Source organism: Gossypium hirsutum, chromosome D09 (genome assembly GCF_007990345.1).
Source record: "Gossypium hirsutum isolate 1008001.06 chromosome D09, Gossypium_hirsutum_v2.1, whole genome shotgun sequence".
NCBI lineage: Eukaryota > Viridiplantae > Streptophyta > Magnoliopsida > Malvales > Malvaceae > Gossypium > Gossypium hirsutum.
In genome coordinates this window covers 41,441,987-41,460,676 of record NC_053445.1, presented here as the reverse complement: position 1 = coordinate 41,460,676, position 18,690 = coordinate 41,441,987, and the positions used below count along the sequence as shown (strand labels likewise).

The following is an 18,690-nucleotide window of genomic DNA, read 5'->3' as shown; positions in this document are numbered from 1 at the left end:
AATTAGAATTGTTTTTGTGAAGGGCTTCTTTATGATTTCCCCCTCACCTAGGGGAAATTGTTGGACCACTAGACGTCATTGGGCCCTGAGTAACCAAATTGTAGCCAACCTTAAGGCCTTAGTGAGTCCATGCCTCGGCCATATAACGTGTACATTTGCACGCATGCTACTCGACTAAGGTCACCTTGCCATTCACATCCTTGAGCCTCTATACTGGCACATCATGACCTGTGAAGGCTTCGACTTCCTAGGTAGCGTTGATCAAGCTTGACATAACTTTCGTTGCAGCTCCAAAACCACCCCCATAACATCTCCTTCCTCCAAGACATCAATAATATATAGAAAATACAATCAAGTTCCTTATAAATTAATTACTCTAAAACAATTTTTTTCCAAAAGGTCTAAAAATTTCTTGGTAAAAAATTTTTAAAAAATAATTGAATCTTTAAAGAAAATTACACCTAATTGAGCCTTTAATGATGAAAAAAAAAACATCAATAAGATCTTTCAGTTAATGGAAGTCGTCAATCAATTTGGCTATAAATGGATGTTGACGGAAGCATTGAAAAGCTGCAACATACCACTTGCTTTTGATTTCTAAACAAATTTTCAAGTGAAATCAAGTCTCCAACAATAACAAAAGCTCAATTTTCATGGTAGAATTTATGAGTTCATGGGTAGAAATAAGAGAAAGTTAAGAAAATGTGGGAAAGCAATGTGATAAGGTAAGAATTCAAGTGTTATTTTTTATGGATTTTGTCATTTATTGATGTAGAAACATAAGGAAACGATTTCTAATATAGATTTTGATTATGTTCATATTGTGTTCATGAAGTGAAAAAGAAAGAAAGTGATGAAAGTGTTGTAGACAAAAGAAAAAAGTATCAAAGGAGTGAAAGGAAGAAAAAAGAAGCAAAAGAAGTGAAATCTAGTAAACAATAGGTAAGTACTCTTATGAGTTATATTTACTTAAGCATTAAATTGAAATATGTGGAAAATCAAGTGTAATAATTGTGTATTTATTTTAAAATAATATTAATGTGCAAGAAATAATGAGAATTTACATATAGAAAATAAAAGAATTAGGTGAATTAATTGGAATATTACAAGTATAAGTGAATATAATAGTGACATTTTAGTGTGAAAATGAGAAAATAGATGAATTTAGTATAAGTATCTGCAAGAGATATAAAAATTTAGTATAAATATCAGCAAGAGATATGAATTATAAATGAAAGTAACATGTTTTATAAGAAAATTAAAGCATTGAAGTACTTAATGGATAAGTGCTTATCATAAGTGCTCATGAGTGAAATTCTATGAAATAATTACAAAGTATATAAGATGTGAAAGTTAGTGACTAAGTGAACATGAAAGTGAATGTGAATGCGATAAGTGGTATGTAGAGTTAGTAAAAGAATATTTTATAAGTAGATTAAGTGGCATGTGGAGTTAGTAAAAGAATATTTCATAAGTGAATTAAGTGATAAATAATGCAAATTATTTGTGTGAAAATGTGTGATCTAGCCATAAGTGACATATGGAAGTGTATATTTAAATATGAAGTGCAAATATGATGAAAAATAAAAAGAAATGTTACAAGTGAATAAGATATTGTAAAGGCTAGTAAACAAGGTGACTAGTCAATTATAAATGGTATGCCATTAGAAACCCATTTAGTTTGCTCGTGCGATTAGCACTTCGGTGCTTGTGACTATTATCACCTATGTGCTCGTGATTATTAGCACTTACATGCTTGTGCTATTCTACATATTCTCCTCGGTCCTCCTTCGTTTACTGAGGGTTAAGTGAAGTAAGTGGTAAGTGAATTTTATATTTAGTGTATACATTTATAATGAAGTGATAAAGATAAGACAAAATGAATTAGTGTATTTAAATAAAATTTATATTGAATACTAGGATATGTATAAAATTCATGAGTATTTACTAAGCTTTTATGAAGCTTAATGCATTGTTTTTAAACGCATAGATTGGAAAAAGAGATCATAAGAATAGAGTTTAAGTGTGACTTGCCAAATCACATCTTATCAACAAGGTAAGGATGGTGAAGTATGGACTTTAAATTATGGACACTAGTGTGGCATGTACATAGATATTCTTTTGACATGAAAGTATCAAACAAACAGTGAAATGATATGAGGACAAGTTGTGTTTAAGTGAATGTTTTGAACACTTTGTGGTTTATTGTTGGTGATTGAACATAGGAGATTTAGGAGTACTTTTAAGGTCTAAGAATGGTTAAGGATGATTGAGAATGATTAGGGTATAAATTGGTATATTTTGTAATGTCTTTAAACTTGATTTTGGCTCTCTTGCATCCAAGTCTTGATAGTGGGTTTAAGTATCCATAATTAGGAACTTCAATACCTAAGTCTTGTAACTAGGGTCTAAGTATTAAAAATTAGAATTTTTTTACAAGTTTTTATGAATTTTTTATAATTTATAAAAGCTTTATAAATTTTTTATAAGATATTTTTTAAATAGTTTTATGATTTTTATTAGAAATATGAAATTAAATTAAGAGTTTTCATATATCGTCAATTGATTTTAATGGTCAACATGGTTAAAAAAGTAAATCGTCAATGAATGGGCTTAATTGATTTTTTTTTATTAACAGCAATGTTGAATTTAGTGTGAATTAAGTCGAGGGAATTAAATGATTTTTTTAAATATTTCCTTAAGTACATTTTATACCTATAAGCCTAAATTTTTTATATTTAAAAAATAATTTCTAGTTTCATATTTAATTTTTTAATTTGTAAATAATTTTAATTTTAAAAATATGTTTTTTATACAAATTTAAAAATATAATAGTAAATATTTTATTTTAAAACTAAATTGTATTTTAAAAAAGATCGGTTGAGTAGAATGGCATTTTTTTGAAGATCAAGAAATTTGATAAATTTAGAGACGAAGCAGGTGCAATGAAGACAAACCAATAACTTTGTACGATTATATCAACACCGTATATGTAAAGCCAAGGCAAAATACTTTAAAACCAAAACAAGGAAGTGCATGGCAAAGCGTGATTAGACGATTTGCTTGTTTAATCGGTGGTAGCTTTTTTTGGGTCCGGCAATGTGCCCATCCAGGGAGGCGGAAGCATTCCAGTTTGCTCGTGCACCGTCTTAAACAAGGGCGGCAGCATCCGATAAACACCAGCAACCTCCTTCATTGCGTTGCTTCCATTACCATCAATTGCTTCTCCACCACCGTTAGTCCAAATGCTAATCTTAGGCTGAAGTCCCCGCACGGCTTCAGCGTTGATCTTAGCAATCTCTTGAAACATTCCACCATTGATCATCAAGTAATCCCTTAGGGCAGCATAATTGCCGCCCAATGCCTCTAAAAGTGTTCGTAGATAAACACCTTGGGCTTGTGCCAGTGCCATAAGCCCTTCCGCCTCTTTCTGCTTTGCATACAGTTCTACATCCGCAACCCTTTGACGACCATAAAATGCTGCATCTGCTATTGCCTTTTGCCCTGCTGCCTCTTTTTCCTTCTCATACAGAATTGCCTCTGCTTGTTTCTGTTTTTGGTACAGCTCCCAATTTGCTTCTTGTACCTTTTATTTCGAAAGGGTCAAAAACAAATAGTAAAAATATACTAACGAGGTAAAGCGAAGAAATAAGGATCAGCGTGTATATATGTTGTTTACCTTGGTATCGTACTCAACACTTGCTTGGCTAAGAAACTCAGCCTTGAGCTTCTCAGTCCTGGTCAAAGCGTTCATCCTCTCCACCTCTTGTTGCAACTCAGCTTCCCTCAACGCAACAGCCTTGGCTGATTCCACCTCCGCCACTTGCGCTTCCTTAGCCCAACTTGCCTTCTTCTTTGCCAAATCTGCGTTTGCCTCAGCTATCTCAGCTTCTCTTTGATTCTCATAAACCTTCACCTCAGTCTTTACCTTTATCTCCTCCTTCTTCCCCTCTCCTTGCCGCTGCGTGGATATAATCTTGGTCTCCGCATCGATTCTGGCGGCGTTTTGAAGTGTTTGGCCCTCCCGTAGCTTGGACCCGATCTCCCCCTTCATTCTGGCCTCTGCAACATCCACTTTGGCCTGATTAGCAGCTTCCATTTGAGTCTTTTGACCCAAGTAAGAGAAGTACTCGTGGCCAGGGACATCCACAAGCTGCTTAACATTAGCGTTGTAAATCAAAAGTCCAAACTGGTTGAGTTCAAGCTGGACTTTCTCAAAAACCTCGAGTTTGAACTCTTTGGTTCCTTTGAAAATCTCCTCCATGGTCATAGAAGCAGCAAGGACCCTTGTTTCGCCTTCGATGATTCCTTGTACGAGCTCTTTTACATGGTTAGAGAGCTTGTCGTGAGGAGAGATAAGCTTGGCATACTTGAGGAGACTGGGCGTATCATCGACACGGGGCCCAATAGTGAAAACAGCAGGGAGGACAAAGGGGAGCTTCTCGGCGCTCATGGCTTGGACTTCGAAGGTGTAGTTAACGGGGGAGAGGTCGAAAACGGTGTAAGACTGACCAGGGAGAATCCATGCCTTCTTGGCTAGCTTTATGTCTTGGATGCCAACACCAGTGATGACCAGATATTCTGATGCATTTGCTACCTTGTAGTACATATTGCTCCTTTCTTTTCTTTGAATCTATTGTTGGTGTAATTTGAATGTGCAACTCAGTCTGAGCTAAACAACTGAAGCATATATATATATATAAATTGATTGAATATAATAAAAATAAAAATAAAAATAAAAAACAAACATGTAGATATTATTAATATACTAGTTTGCCCACGGGATTGGTTGTTTGCATGAACTTGGGAAAATAAATCTTTAAAATAAAAGTGATACATGCAAATTTGAAAGTTTCTCCCCATTATCAAAAGTCAAGGTGATTGCGGATTGAGTAATTGATGTAGGAGTTATCCATTGCGACATTTTGGCGACTGAGTTGCTCAGTATTTTCGTAACGGTGTTCGGAACCTTCCCTGCAGCTTGCATTATTTATTATCCTATTCCTATGTATGCTTACAGCTAGCCTTGCCTACCAAGCATTCGCACTTTGAAATTTTCAACGAAGAAATCGGGTGCCACATGGCAACAACCTCATTTTCTTCACCAGATATCCCTCATTTCTTAACCTTTTCTCACATTTTATATAAAATTTTAATTTTTTATGAGGGTATTTTATTTTTTATTTAAAATATCTATAAAACATCATAATTTTTAAATTTTTTTATATAGTGATTTTACATAAATTTCTTTATAAGTATAATTTTAAATACTTTTTATTCATATTTATATTGTGTGTATATTAGTCTAGCATATATATGCTCACGTAATTAACGGAATGTTACGAGGATGCTATATCAGTACAGTTAATAAACATTAGCTTTTATTATCTATTTTAAAATGATTTGATAAATAATATAAATTTAAAAATTATAAGAGAAAAAAATTAAATAAAAAGTTAAATAAATTATTATTCCTATTATTAACAACTACGAGACGAATGGTAGCGAAAACAAATTACAGCGTCATTTGATGAGGATTGGGACACAATCATTATCAAATCTACCAGCTTTTTCTTTGGTAAAAGTTTAACAAGTATGAAGAAACAATAGTGTGGAGTTAAAAAATATCTTAACCAATTATCCCAAAAACCCAAAATTTTCATCCTTTTAATTCCCAGACAAAATACAGATAAAAGTTGTGAAGGCAAAAACACCTATTCACATGCGGTTGTGCTGAAGTTGACATTAAATCACTCTTAGCAGACCAAAACAAAAGCATCCACCCTCTCTTCACTTTCCTTTCCTTATCAAGTCAATTTATTTAGTTTTAAATGCCAATCACTAACATCTATCATAATTCATATATTTTTAACCTTTTTTATTGTTCCATGAGCGAAAAATCGTGCTTTCGCTCAGTTTATATATTTAGTGTCATTTATGCATGCGCTTTTATATTACCTAATTACAAGTGATTACTTTGAGTGTTTCTGTAATATAAATTATGTATAAATTTAGAAAGCAAAATCACAAGTGATCAAAGATGAAATAAGCGTTTTAAAAGAAAGCCTAAACAGAAACGAACAATCACGACCTCACAACCCAACGTTGTAGCACCAACCCAATGCAGTTAGCTAGCAAGCAGCCCAACTCTCCAAGCTCTGTGCCACGGAGCTGTTTTACCAAACCGCAGTGCCGTTATCTGTGTCTCATGGCTCTGTTTGCTATTTTAAACTCGAGATGCAAGGTTATTTTCATCTTTTCAAGTATGTAAGTTTAAATCAAGTTTGTAACACTAGTGTAAAGGCAATTAAAACTCCACAGCTCTATAAATAGAATCTTAGAAGAGAGAAATTATCTCCAGTCTCAATTATAATTTGATTTTGTACTTTACTTGCTAAATTTCTCTTTTCTAGTTGAAGTAATATTATAAATTTAATTTTATAAGTTTACAAGATTGAATTACTTCTAATAATTTTCTCTTTAATATTTGCATGTCTTTTAATTTAATTGTTCAGTATGATAGAATTATTTGTATAATATGAACAACAATCTAACTCAAATGAACTCTGGTTGTGCATTTATTGGTTAAAATTGAATCTTTTTTAAGTCTATTTATAAATTAAATTTCTAAGTGATCATTATACGTTATTTGTCAATAAAAGAAATAATTAATGATAATTATCTTAATTATAAAAAAAGCAAGAAAATAAATTATTAGATAACCATAACCAACTTATTAAAAACCTTTATAATTTAGCTTTGCATCAATGTCTCATTGGGATTATTGCTTTCTTTGCTTATTCTAATTTCTTAGTTTTAACTTTTTTGACTTGTTTGTTTTAGTTGGAAGAAAACATTTTCTATCGATCTCTGTACGAATTCTTCAACATCAGTACACTACTCTCTTTTGACAAATGCTTCACCTACTCCTTTTATAGCATCCAGGACAATGGAAAACCAGAATTCAACACATTGCAATAACCACGTTGAATTGTTTTCATTGTTGTTTGCTACCTCATTAAACTTGATCAAAGAAACAGAAGAAATCTATAACCAAAGATCAAAGTTAAACAGCATACTATTGGGAGAACTGTCATTAAAGGATCCAAAGACACGAAGCAGAAGCATCCGTCCTGTTTCAGCAGAGAATTAGGAAAGCAAGAGGAAACTAAATACGTTGGCTTTTACGGGCCCAATCTAGAGTGGTCAATAAATATATGGGTCTGTTATTGGTAAACCAACAACGTTTACTGCACCCAGGCTGGTTATAACATCTACAATATATGATTATCCCGCATATATTTTCCCATATTTTCTAATGTAATCAACCGCTGCACCTAGAACAATTCTCCCTCCCACCAAAAATTAATGTTATATATACATACATACTACTATACTAATCAATATGCAGGTCAATTTTAGTCGAAATGACCACAACCATCCAACAAGTGTTGCAGTGACAGCAATTAAGGTGTACCTTGCTTTCCTTTCGTCAAGTTATCACGTTGACATATTACTCTGCGCCATGTTATGCCCCATTTCAGTCCCAAAACCACCAGGACCAAACTCATTTCCAGGTACCTGGCCAGAAGTTGATGCAGCAGCTGCAGTAGTAATTGCTGGTTCTAGGTTTTCATTTACACTCTTCTTTGGTCTCTTAGGCCTTTTGGGTCTCTGTGATTGCATATCATCTTGAAGGGCATCATCTAACTCATTATCCACAAAGCTAGGTTCACTTGTCTTCTGAGAAATCCTTTGCTTAGCAGATGTTTGCCTTTCAGAAGCACTTTTTCTCTGCACAAATATTTAAATAAATAAAGTTGTTAACACATAAAATATTGCCTAAAAGAGGTTGTTCTCTACTTCTCATGGTCAGCAGCACCAAAAGAAAATTGCAGGACACAACCACCCTCACAGAGGATAAGGATACACAGTTTTTCTATGCTATACAATGGTTGGAAAGGAGGCCCTCAAGGATCAACCAAAAAATAATTAGATCATCCTTTGCAGCAGCTAATATAACAAGAGACAAACCAATAGGACTACACAATTTACGCATTCCTTGGCATAGCATTTTGTCTCTTGTAAATTATTTTGTTCAGGATATCCTGGAATCTCTACAATATAGGCCTTCATTATTATTTCTTGTAAAAAGAAATGACCATTATTTCAATCATAATTTGAATCAAAATGACCTTCAGTACCTTTTTATTACTGGACTTGGCTTTTTCAGGATCTGGAGATGGATCGACCCCAGTACCCTGAGCTCCAGCATTCGCTAAGTCTTCCAAAGATGCATCACCTTCCGCATCTAGCCGTATGCCCTTCGTTGGTTGTTTTTTCTTTAGTCTATCCTTAGCCTTGAGGGTGCATAAAACATAAAAATCAGTACAGGGCCCATAAACAGTTGTAAAGCCCATTTTGATGTTGAGAAAAGTAGAGAATTTTACACCCTATCAGATTCAACCTTACCTGCAGCGGAATTTCTCTTAATTTCTGCTCCAGCTGTGCATCATCCAGAAGTAAAGATACAACATCTTCAGGAGCCAAGAGATCTCCCTGAACATGGCCACCTGTCATGACAAGCTGCTGCACTGTGCTTTTCTGACTTGCTCTCTGCAAAATCTTCTCCTCAACTGTTTCCTTACAAATGAGTCGATAGACGGTAACCTACACATGTAAGATTGTGCAACTATTACTTATTAAAAAGTGTTTGAAAATTTAAATAAACAAATATTTTCGTAACAGTAGCAAAAAGAAGAGCTGAACGTTATTTGCGGAAATACAAGTGGGATGTTAACCAGCATAATATAAGCAAGGTTATCTCAAGAACCATTAAATAAATGTCCGACATCAAATCATTCACGTTCCGTTATACTATAGGTAAGAAGCAGAATCCTACATCCTTTGTCTGCCCTAAACGGTGAGCTCTGTCCATGGCTTGCAAATCCAGGGTTGGATTCCAATCACTTTCATAAAAGATTACAGTGTCAGCAGCTGTCAAGTTAATACCCAATCCACCAGCTCTGGTACTCAGCAAGAACACAAAAATGTCATTCCTGCAATAGAAAACAAAGTACATATTTTATTTTCATGACTTCATAAAAGGAGATGAAAAGAAGTAGTGATCACTGAAACCTGTTATGAAGAAGTCAGATGTAATGAAATACTCACCGCAGCTGAAAGTCTCTGACCATGTCTCGTCGATCCATAATTGTGGAAGACCCGTCAAGCCTCAGGTACCTATATTTTCTATAGTTCATGTAGTCCTGCAATAACAAACAAAGAATCAGCACCAACAATATGCAGATACAGACAAGCATCAAAATCCAATGCATCAGTATAAAGCAATCCATCAATAATATAAGTTCTGTTATTGTAGATTGAGATGTTGCAATTAAAATAAAATCAGTATAGAATTAGGAAGCCCATTTCTAACTCCAATGCATACAAGCAATGATAACAGCCATACCTTACAACTGCACTTTACTATGAATAATAAATATACAGCATACACATTGTGGAAGCGTGTTTTTAAGTGCTTTTGTTTTATGACATACCGAATCTAACTATCCAACCGAGAACCATTATTAACAGCTTGATCCAAATGCTTTTGCACTATATCTAAGAATCAAGTTTAAAATAGAACAGACAAGCTTAGGAAATAAGATAAAGGTGAAGAATAAACAGGATAAAAAATACCTCCAAAATATTCAGCATTTTTGTCATTTGTGCAAACAATAGAACGCGGTGGTTTTCTGCCCGGAGACGTTTCAGTAATATATCAAGCGTCTGAAGTTTGCCAGAATCCTAAGGAGAAAATAAATTAATTTTAATGTCAAAAAATAAATATCAAAACCCAAAAGGGCAACTAGAATATTACCAAAAAAAGAAGAAGAAAAGCAACTATAAAGTGCACAAGAAAGATTCTTACTGTTAGCAACTTTGCATGGTCAAAACTTTGCATGGGGGGACAAGAACCAAATATCTTATATGTAAGTTGGAGGGCAGGTAGCGCAACCGGTAATTGAGAATCAATTTCTTGAATCAAGCAATGAGGACCGTCTGGCATTCTAGGCCCATTATACTCGGATGTCCGAGCAAAACCAATCAACAATCTCTTAACCCATGGATTATGTAGTTCTTCAGTCATTCTGTAAGCAAAATTTCTATTCGAGCATTGAGCACCAATCTATCAAGGAGAAAATATCAACAGTGAATAATATATCTAATTTAGTTTAAGCCGTTCCCCATAATAGTAAAAAATGGATAAAATAAAAAGACCATACTGGAGGAGCTCTAGTTCGTGGGATAAATGTGTATGTTGAATGAAGAAGTTTAGTATTGGATAGCAGCCTATCCTGATGAGAGACAACTAAAGCCTCAAATGGATCGCTGCCTGGACCGGTTGCAATTCTTCTTCTGAGCAAATTGGTCTTGGATCTTGATGGCATTAACAACATCCTAGTAACAACTCTGACTGTTCCCATCTCAAGGTAGCTGGGACTGAAGTCATCATCCAATACCTCCATTAGGTCGTCTAAAGTTCCATCTAAAAATTGGTTGTCCAATCTTGAAATAGAAAACAAGAGCCTCTCCATGAAAGAACCCGTTCCAAGGAAGGCAACCTCAGCGGGAGACAAATCCATGAGACGGGAGAACCCAAATGTCCCACTTCTGACGCAACACTCATTAGAGATACTCTCTTGCTGGAAAATAGATTGATAAACATTTCCCGAAGAGAATACATTGAAGTATTTGTAAAACATTTCTTGGTAAACTCCACGAGCAACAGCCGAGCATAATGTTTCAGAATTTTGTAGAACCTCTTGTTGGACAAGTTTCGGCAACTGGATAAAGAAAAGGAGGGCAAAAGTGGTATTTATGGTAAAGCACTAAAACAAACAAGGCTGATATAATCAAAACTATAGATATTTTAACAGAAGTACCTTGTAGGTTATGGGATTATGACTCCCTGCATAGTGTATATCCTCCAACTCCCCAAAGGGAGGAGGCAAGAGAGAATTTGGGATCTCTCCAAAATAGAAGTATGTGCTTCCTTCATTTCTTTCAAATAACTCCGGATGGTTACACACCTACCATTACATAAATAAGATATTCAAAACAATCTGAAACTTCTAAAACAAAGATAAACAACTTCAACACGTGTAATGAACAGAGATACGCGTTCTTTGCGCAACTGGTTAACCATATAAAGCAGGGATAAGAAGAAACTAAAGGAGGTAATGTAGCTTACCTTTCTCAGCTGAATGACAATATTCATCAAATTCAGAATTTTCTTTTCATTTAGATGTCCACGATTGCTATCAAACAATTCCGCTAGAGATATCTTATTCTTAATAGCTTGATAGAAAGCTTGCTGCCGGGAACTCAACTTGCAGTGAACCATAATCTCTGTTTTCCTAGTCAGCTCAGAAATCACATCTTTCTTCACTCGCCGTAGCATAAAGGGCTTTAAAATTGCATGCTGCCAACAGAAAAGGAGAAGAAAAACCTTTAAGAAATATCAACACAACAGGGCAAAAAAAAACCTACATTCCTTTTCAAAAGGAAGAAGAATGTCAGTTTTGGCATCTAGATAAATCAAACTATAATAAATATAATAAAAAAAAAGTAGCCTTTTCAAGTCCAACTTCATCATGGTAGCAAATCCAGCAAAACAAAATACTCACCAATCTGTTAAGCTGATGCTCATTCAAAGTACCTCCATGTTCAGCATGATTCTCAATTCTGATGATATAGAAAGAGATGCAATAAATAAGATCTATTTTTGGTTAGATGGTGAAGACTGGAGTAGACTAGCATAAGGAACACATACCCCTTAGAAAACCATTCATTGAACTGTTCATGGCTATCAAATAAGGTTGGCATGATAAAATGCAGAAGGGCCCATAGTTCTGCCATGTTGTTCTGGATAGGTGTACCAGTCAGAAGCAAGCGGTTACGACAGTTGAAACTAAGAAGTGTTTTCCACCTTATACTGCAAAGAAACAATCCAATCAGAATATCAGATAAAACTGAGTATATAAAGATTAATATAGTATAAAGTAAAAATGGAAATCAGAGTTGCAACTTAGGGAAGGCAAGGGCAACCATTTTCTAGAATAAAAAATGGAAAACCACTGATGCAACTGAGATGCAGTAATGTATTGCAGTAAATGATCGTATAAGATCCTTAAACCAGTAGAGGAAATCTATGGTAGCACCAGATACAAGGATACACCATAAATGAAAAGAGAATGAATTAATGCTGTTTAAAATTACAATTTGTTATATACATGTATAATTTAGTGTTCAAGTAGAACTAAAATCTATACAACTATTAACGCAGACAATATTTCTGATTCTATTCAGAATAACATTTATACTGCTTTAAAAAGAATGAACAATTAGCATAAATATCAGTACATGAAGGTTTGTCCAACTTCCAAATAACCATCTAAACAGAAAACAAATAATTATGTGGCATTCAATGGGTGAGGATGCCAGCTGGCAACAAGACATTTTATAAACAGAACTTACTCATCAAAGAAATAATTGCTAAATTAAAAATAATTAATAAGGACTAAAGCTCATAAATTTAAGCAAATAAACAAATTCAAAGTTAAATGTAAAAACCTGCTTGAACTCTTGATTGCCTGTGCTTCATCTAATACCATGTATTGCCATTTCACACGTCGAAAATACTTCTCATCAGACACCAGCAGTTGATAACTGGTAATCAGAATATGAAATCCAGCCTCCCTGACAAAAAAGAAATAATTAACAAATTTACATGAACAATATAAGGAATAAGAGAGAGAGTTAAGTAGCCATTTGAAACAAATGCAACTCCGTAAGTATGAAGAACAGACTAGAAGTTAGATCAGTGTTGTCAAGGGAGCAAGGGATGCTCAAGCTGTTAGAACCCTTACATTGTCAAATGCACAATTCACCCCCCCCCAAAAAAAAAAAAGAAAAAACTCACCTCAGTCTATTAAGATGCAATATATATTTATATGTTTCTGTATGTCTATTCGTGTCTATATAAAATATGTTTAAACTATAATTATGGTCATAAACTCTAAAAAGAGGTTCAACTTATCCTACACGACATGCAAAATGTTCCCTCTCTTTCGTTGGTCATTATGCAAGATTTCTTGTGGTCCAATGCCTTTTGTTGAAAAATCAAACATTGAGAAACAGAAAGGTTGAAACTGTCCTCTCTTTAACTAGTAAAGGTACAGTTACCTAAGAAACTTATAATTAAAAAATTAATGAGGTTCAATCAGGCAGATTTTCACCTAATACTTCAAAAAAGAGCAGCTAGGAGCATAGGCATGCACCCAATCAAAATCTGGCTCACCTGGAAGGTCCAAGGCACTTCTGTTGTCTACAATTAAGGTGCAATGCTTAGCAACACTGGGTTCATTCAAAGGAACTAACTAGGGTGCAGAAACTCTCAAATTACTTCCAGTCTAAATATGCCACTAATTGCATCTTTCATTCTATTGTTCTTCTTTCCCTAATAACATGCTTATGTAACCGTATGATATGTAAACCAGAGGAAGATGCAAGAAAATTGAACAGTACATGCTCCCCTGCCAAATAGCATATAAACCCTAATGACAAGCGAGGTGCTTGAGTGGTAAAAGCCACATCACTCTAGAGTTTGGATGATATTAGAGCAAACCGAAAGATGTAATCTTTCTTGATATATATAACTTTCAAGAAGATTCTACAACTTAGAAGGACTGGGGACATCAACTTCAGATCATAACAAATCATTATTAGCTGCTATGGCACCAACCTACAATGTTTCTCATATTATTCAAGTAAAATGAGTATCGCAAACAAAAGTAGACTACCTTCGATAAAGGCGCTTTGGATTGATGTTCTTTCTAAGAACCATCCGCTCCTGAAGTCCACCCCAATATGGAAGAGTTTTAAGGGCAGGACAGAAGCGACTAATCTCATCAGCCCAGTTATTCAATACTGAAGCAGGTGCAACGACAAGAAAAGGCCCCCATATATTTTTCTCCTGTGTAAAGCAACCAATCCTAGTTAGGATAAGGTAAATTTAAGCACATAAAACACCAACCTTAGTGGTTACCTCAGCCAAATGGGCCAAGAATGCCATTGCCTGAATAGTTTTCCCCAATCCCATTTCATCAGCAAGAATACCATTTAAACCCTGAAAGAGAATATATGACCACACAATCATATAAAAGAGAAGTTAAAACTGTTACATTTGATAATTATTAAAAGACTATTCAGTCAGAGGTTGCATGAAAACCTGCTCATAACAATTAACAAGCCACTGAAGGCCCTTTAACTGATATTCCTTGAGGGAACCCTTAAACATCTCCGGTGTTTGAACTGTTGAGGTTACAGGCATAGTGGATCTGCACATATTGGAAGTCCCAAATAAGTGAAACAAGGGAAGAAGGAGCAAGTTTAAGAGGGTAAAAAAAAAAAGATCATCTCCAACTGCAGTTTTATCCAAAAATTGTACACAAAATAAAACTTACGGGTTATGCAGATCTATATTGCTGGACCCGGCAACAGAATTATCTTCTAAAGGCACCTCAGTTTCAGCAGCTTGACGCAACTTGATACATTCGGTATCAAATGCACTAGTCAGCTTCTTTTGTTTAGAGACTGCGTCTTGAGCAGCTCTTAGAGCCTCCTTCTTCAATTCAGCCTCTTCTGGATCTTCTTCTGCACCAGGCCCACCATCATCTTCTTTTTCATCATCATTTGATTCTTCATCCTTTGCAGGCAAAGCTTCAGAGGGCTGAGAATTTGCCTTGTTCTGCATAAAGTGGCTATAAAGTTCTGTTTGTTGTATAAGAAAATTGAGCCTTTGCTGCTGCCTCTTTGCTTCTCGAAGCTCCTGTTCACGCCTTAAAGCTTCTGCAGCTTCTCTTTCCTCCCTTTTCCTCACTTCTGCCTATTAAGGATTGGAAATTACATAGCAGCAGGTTCAATAAAATTTTTTGATCCTATGCAGAGAGAGGTCTCAGACTGACAGTTTTAGTTACCAAGTTAAACCATGAGTTATAATATGTGTATACAATTACTCATTGTAATTCTAAAGTGACGTTCAAATGTTTCTCTAACACAGTTATTAATAAATTTATCTAATTTGTGACCAGAAGTTCTAATTGCATCAAATGACTAGCAATAAAACATTTTTTAAGTATAAATATTAATAAAATTTATCCACTTGTACATTTAATGACTTCCATTAAAATTATTTTTCTTAATTCTCATAAATTGAATAATTTATAGATTAATATTATAAATTTTCAATTATTTATTTCAAACTTTAAGCTTTAGAAATTTTTTATTTTATGTGAAACAAGTATTTACATGCAAGGCACACAAATACACAATCATAAATACTAGTAGCAAAAAGTACCCAACCCAACTACCCTCGTTATTATCTGGTCTATCAAAATGAACCATCCAATAAGCCCTTTCATATTTCCACCACTGATAATTGGCCAATTCTTGGTCATCCTTTCAAAAATAAATTACAAATATGCAATTAACAAAATGACTTCCATTCTTAAAATTGAAGGACATTCACAGAGCATAGTGCTTTAGAAAGGGAGAAGAAAAATACCATCTCCTTGTCAACTCGCTTCCAAAACAACAGCATATCTCTAGCCAATTTCCTTGTGCGAAGTGCAGCACCCCGCATAAATTTGAGTGATCTACTCACCTTCAATTTCACCTGGATAGGAAATTAGATTGTCACTAAAGCTTCAAGAGATAACATCACAGGAGCCCTACTATCCTACAGTGCTCTTGAGGTCACATAAAACAACATACATACCTCTCGCTGACAGTTTTCAGCAAATCTCTTAGAATCAATGAGTTGCTTTCGGTGAAAATTAGTGAAATTCCTGTGATGCTTTGGAATGTCTCTTCTAACAATGGTGACCCAAACTTTTCCGATTTTCTCCATTTCCTCTCTCTCAATTACAGAAGGATCTTTCTTAACTTTAGGTTTCTTTGGCAAGCTTCGTTCAATTATCTGCAGCCAGAAACAATCATAGAGGAAGTTAAAGAAAAGTATTATCACAATAAATAAAAAGGAGACTATCATAACTTGAATTGAGCTAACCTCGTACGTGTCTCCTTTCTCCAAAACCTTAACATAGTAAACCTGTAATACACCACCCTCTGACAAAATGGACCGTTGTAAATTTCCAGCAGCCCCCTCAGGAATGGAGGAATTCAATGCACTTTCAGATACCTTGAGACTGAACTTCTGAGATGAGTTTGAAGCTGCCAAAGCCTTCAATCTGGCCTGAAGTGATTCATACTGAGGATGAGGCTCTCCCATCCCTGCTCGACTTCGAGATCCAAATCGTTTATCACTAGCCATCATCGTTGCTAAGGACCCCAAATCTAAAGTACCCTTTAGGTAAAACTCCTCCACCCTGATATCTGAGAAGCTTGGCAAGTTCAATGACAATGCCAGCTTATCATAGGTCGGAGGGATCTTAAAAGTGATACCCTCCCCAATATCCAAATAAGCAGGTTCATACATAATTCTGCAGATTATATGTGAAAAAGAATTATTGATTATGCCAATAAGTTCTATGAATACGAAAATCCAAGATATAATTTAAAATTCATGCATTCTAGTACAACATTGCGTATCAACCAAGGGAAACAGTAGATCAAACAATGTCATACTTGGGCACAAGATCTGCTTCATGATAGTTTGCAAACCTCTGAGAACTAACATCATTCATCCATTCAGATGTGGTCTCCATATCATAAAACCCTGCTCGCTGCTCATTCAACAATTTCCTATTTTTGGAACTACCCAAATTGCTCTTTGGAGCTGGAATACCCATTCGTGAAGGAGCAGGACTCGCAGAGGTATCCTTGAACCTCCTTTTGTACTTTTGTACGTGTTCTCCAAGCATTGACCGATACCGCTCCTCTGTGATATGGGTGCCTTGATAATCGTCGTCGTCCTCCTCGTCACTATTTAATGCCCCCCTCCACTTTCGCTTCGCCAAACTCAATTCCCTCTCAGACATAGTTCCATTACCATGGTGCGACATTGCTCCACCTATTGAATTCCCATTAAAGAACAATGCACATTCACTAGGTCAATGTTTTTTTTTAAATCGAACTGTTTTAACCACCAAAATTCTCTAGACGTATAAAAAACCAATGAAAAAAAGGTGCATTTACAAGGATAGAATCCAAAGGAGCCCTTAATTCCGAGTTGTAAAAAAAAAAAAACTACCTTGGCTACCTCTGCTCTCGTCCTGACTACTATTCCCATAATAATCAAAATCATCATCAGGTTGTGGAACTTTGAAGTTCATCAAAGGCTACAACAGAAACCAAAATAAAATAAAATAAAAACAAAAAGGAATAAATTTACTTGAGTGCACAATTAACAAAAATCCGAGAACCCGAAATCACCAAAACATATTGATACAAAATCACAAAAAAAACGCATAAAAACCAAAGAAGATCGATTGAGAAAATAAATCGAAAGGCAAGTAATAGACCTCAAGATTGAAGAGACCGGAGTAGGAAAACGAATCCTTCGACTGGCGCCTGGGTTCCATGAAGAAGAAAAAGTGAAGAGAGTCCCCAATAGCAAAACCCTAACTCCACGACAAGCATGGAGGAAGAATTTTGTAAAGAAAAAGCAAGAAACCCCTAACCCTAGCAAAGGAAAAAATATATATCCAACGAGGAAAAAGAGAAGGAAGAAGGTGCCTAGGATAAGGTGGGTCGACAATGAAAGAGAAGGGAGAACGAAATACAAGATACAGACGGTGTACAGGTGACATCTCTTAATGTGCGCCCTGCTTGTTAAAATACACAGGAAAAGTGTTAATAGCACAGTACCTTAGAGCAAATTTTACCTTCTTTCTAAACTTTAAAATGTTTTAATTCCATCCTTAAAAATAAAGGCTTAATATCTGTTTTAGCCCTTGTACTATAGTAAAATTCTCACTTTGCCTCTCTACTTTCGTTCCATCCATTACATTAGTCCCTTGACCATTTTCATTAAATAAAAACTCGTGTGGGCATTTAGACCAATGGCAAAAGTGAATTTTTTATTATAGTACAGACCAAAGTGAGAATTTCACTCCAGTATAGGGGCCAAAACATTTATTAAGCCCATTGTCAAGGGGCAATTATGTGAACACATGGGATTTTTTATATAGAAAATGAACAATGTGCGAATGTGAAGGACAGAATGAAAGTGAGGGGGCAAAGTAACCGAAAAATAGTAATAGGGCCAAAGTGAGAATTGTACTATTGTACGAATGTCAAAATAGGTATTAAACCAAAAATAAATATTATCAGTTTCTTATTTCTTGTGATGGACAGGTTTGATTGTATGCATCAATTAAAATATATTATATTTATTTCTTAAAATTTTGTTATAGAATTTGTGAGGTTTCAAAAATACTATGATTGGGAAAGTGAAAATAAAATAGTATAATTGTTTAATTTTTAGAATCTTTGATGTTTTGTATTAGAATCAATATAAGTTAAGAATTGTTGATACAAGTTACAACAAGGGAAAAGAGTAAAGAGGAGATAAGGAGAATCAGGTGGTGGTTTTATGAAGGTCAATTCATATAGAGAGGTGGAAAGTCGAAACGGAACAATAGCACAAGCTAATTGTTGAGA

General features: G+C 35.0%; 2 protein-coding genes across 2 annotated transcripts; both read right to left on the bottom strand.

Annotated features, from left to right (window-relative positions):
• Positions 1–2,946: 2,946 nt before the first annotated feature.
• On the bottom strand, positions 2,947–4,878 carry LOC107891324 (flotillin-like protein 4). The gene is made up of 2 exons (XM_016816078.2): positions 3,680–4,878; positions 2,947–3,586 (listed from the first exon to the last, which is right to left on the bottom strand). Exons 1-2 carry the CDS (start codon positions 4,607–4,609, stop codon positions 3,068–3,070), a joined length of 1,449 nt encoding a protein of 482 aa, XP_016671567.2. The 5' UTR covers positions 4,610–4,878; the 3' UTR covers positions 2,947–3,067.
• Positions 4,879–7,203: 2,325 nt separating this feature from the next.
• Positions 7,204–17,849, bottom strand: LOC107891326 (chromatin-remodeling ATPase INO80). The gene is made up of 23 exons (XM_016816080.2): positions 17,550–17,849; positions 17,279–17,366; positions 16,714–17,098; positions 16,136–16,568; positions 15,845–16,045; positions 15,632–15,742; positions 14,532–14,953; positions 14,297–14,405; positions 14,114–14,194; positions 13,869–14,041; positions 12,640–12,765; positions 11,840–12,001; positions 11,694–11,751; positions 11,258–11,488; positions 10,950–11,096; positions 10,290–10,850; positions 9,935–10,192; positions 9,703–9,810; positions 9,175–9,269; positions 8,903–9,059; positions 8,473–8,670; positions 8,205–8,360; positions 7,204–7,794 (listed from the first exon to the last, which is right to left on the bottom strand). The coding sequence occupies exons 1-23, from the start codon at positions 17,607–17,609 to the stop codon at positions 7,501–7,503; spliced, it is 4,614 nt and encodes a 1,537-aa protein (XP_016671569.2). The 5' UTR covers positions 17,610–17,849; the 3' UTR covers positions 7,204–7,500.
• Between the last annotated feature and the right edge of the window lie 841 nt (positions 17,850–18,690).

Bases quoted from the DNA above. Each gene is read 5' to 3' on its own strand.
- LOC107891326 (XM_016816080.2), bottom strand. From the start codon at position 17,609: ATGGAACCCAGGCGCCAGTCGAAGGATTCGTTTTCCTACTCCGGTCTC. The intron at 15,743-15,844 runs GTATGTATGTTG...TTTCCTATCCAG, and splicing joins CTGAAAACTGTCAGCGAGAG to GTGAAATTGAAGGTGAGTAG. The intron at 10,851-10,949 runs GTACTTCTGTTA...TTCTTTATCCAG, and splicing joins ATAATCCCATAACCTACAAG to TTGCCGAAACTTGTCCAACA.
- LOC107891324 (XM_016816078.2), bottom strand. From the start codon at position 4,609: ATGTACTACAAGGTAGCAAATGCATCAGAATATCTGGTCATCACTGGT. The intron at 3,587-3,679 runs GTAAACAACATA...TCGAAATAAAAG, and splicing joins GTGTTGAGTACGATACCAAG to GTACAAGAAGCAAATTGGGA.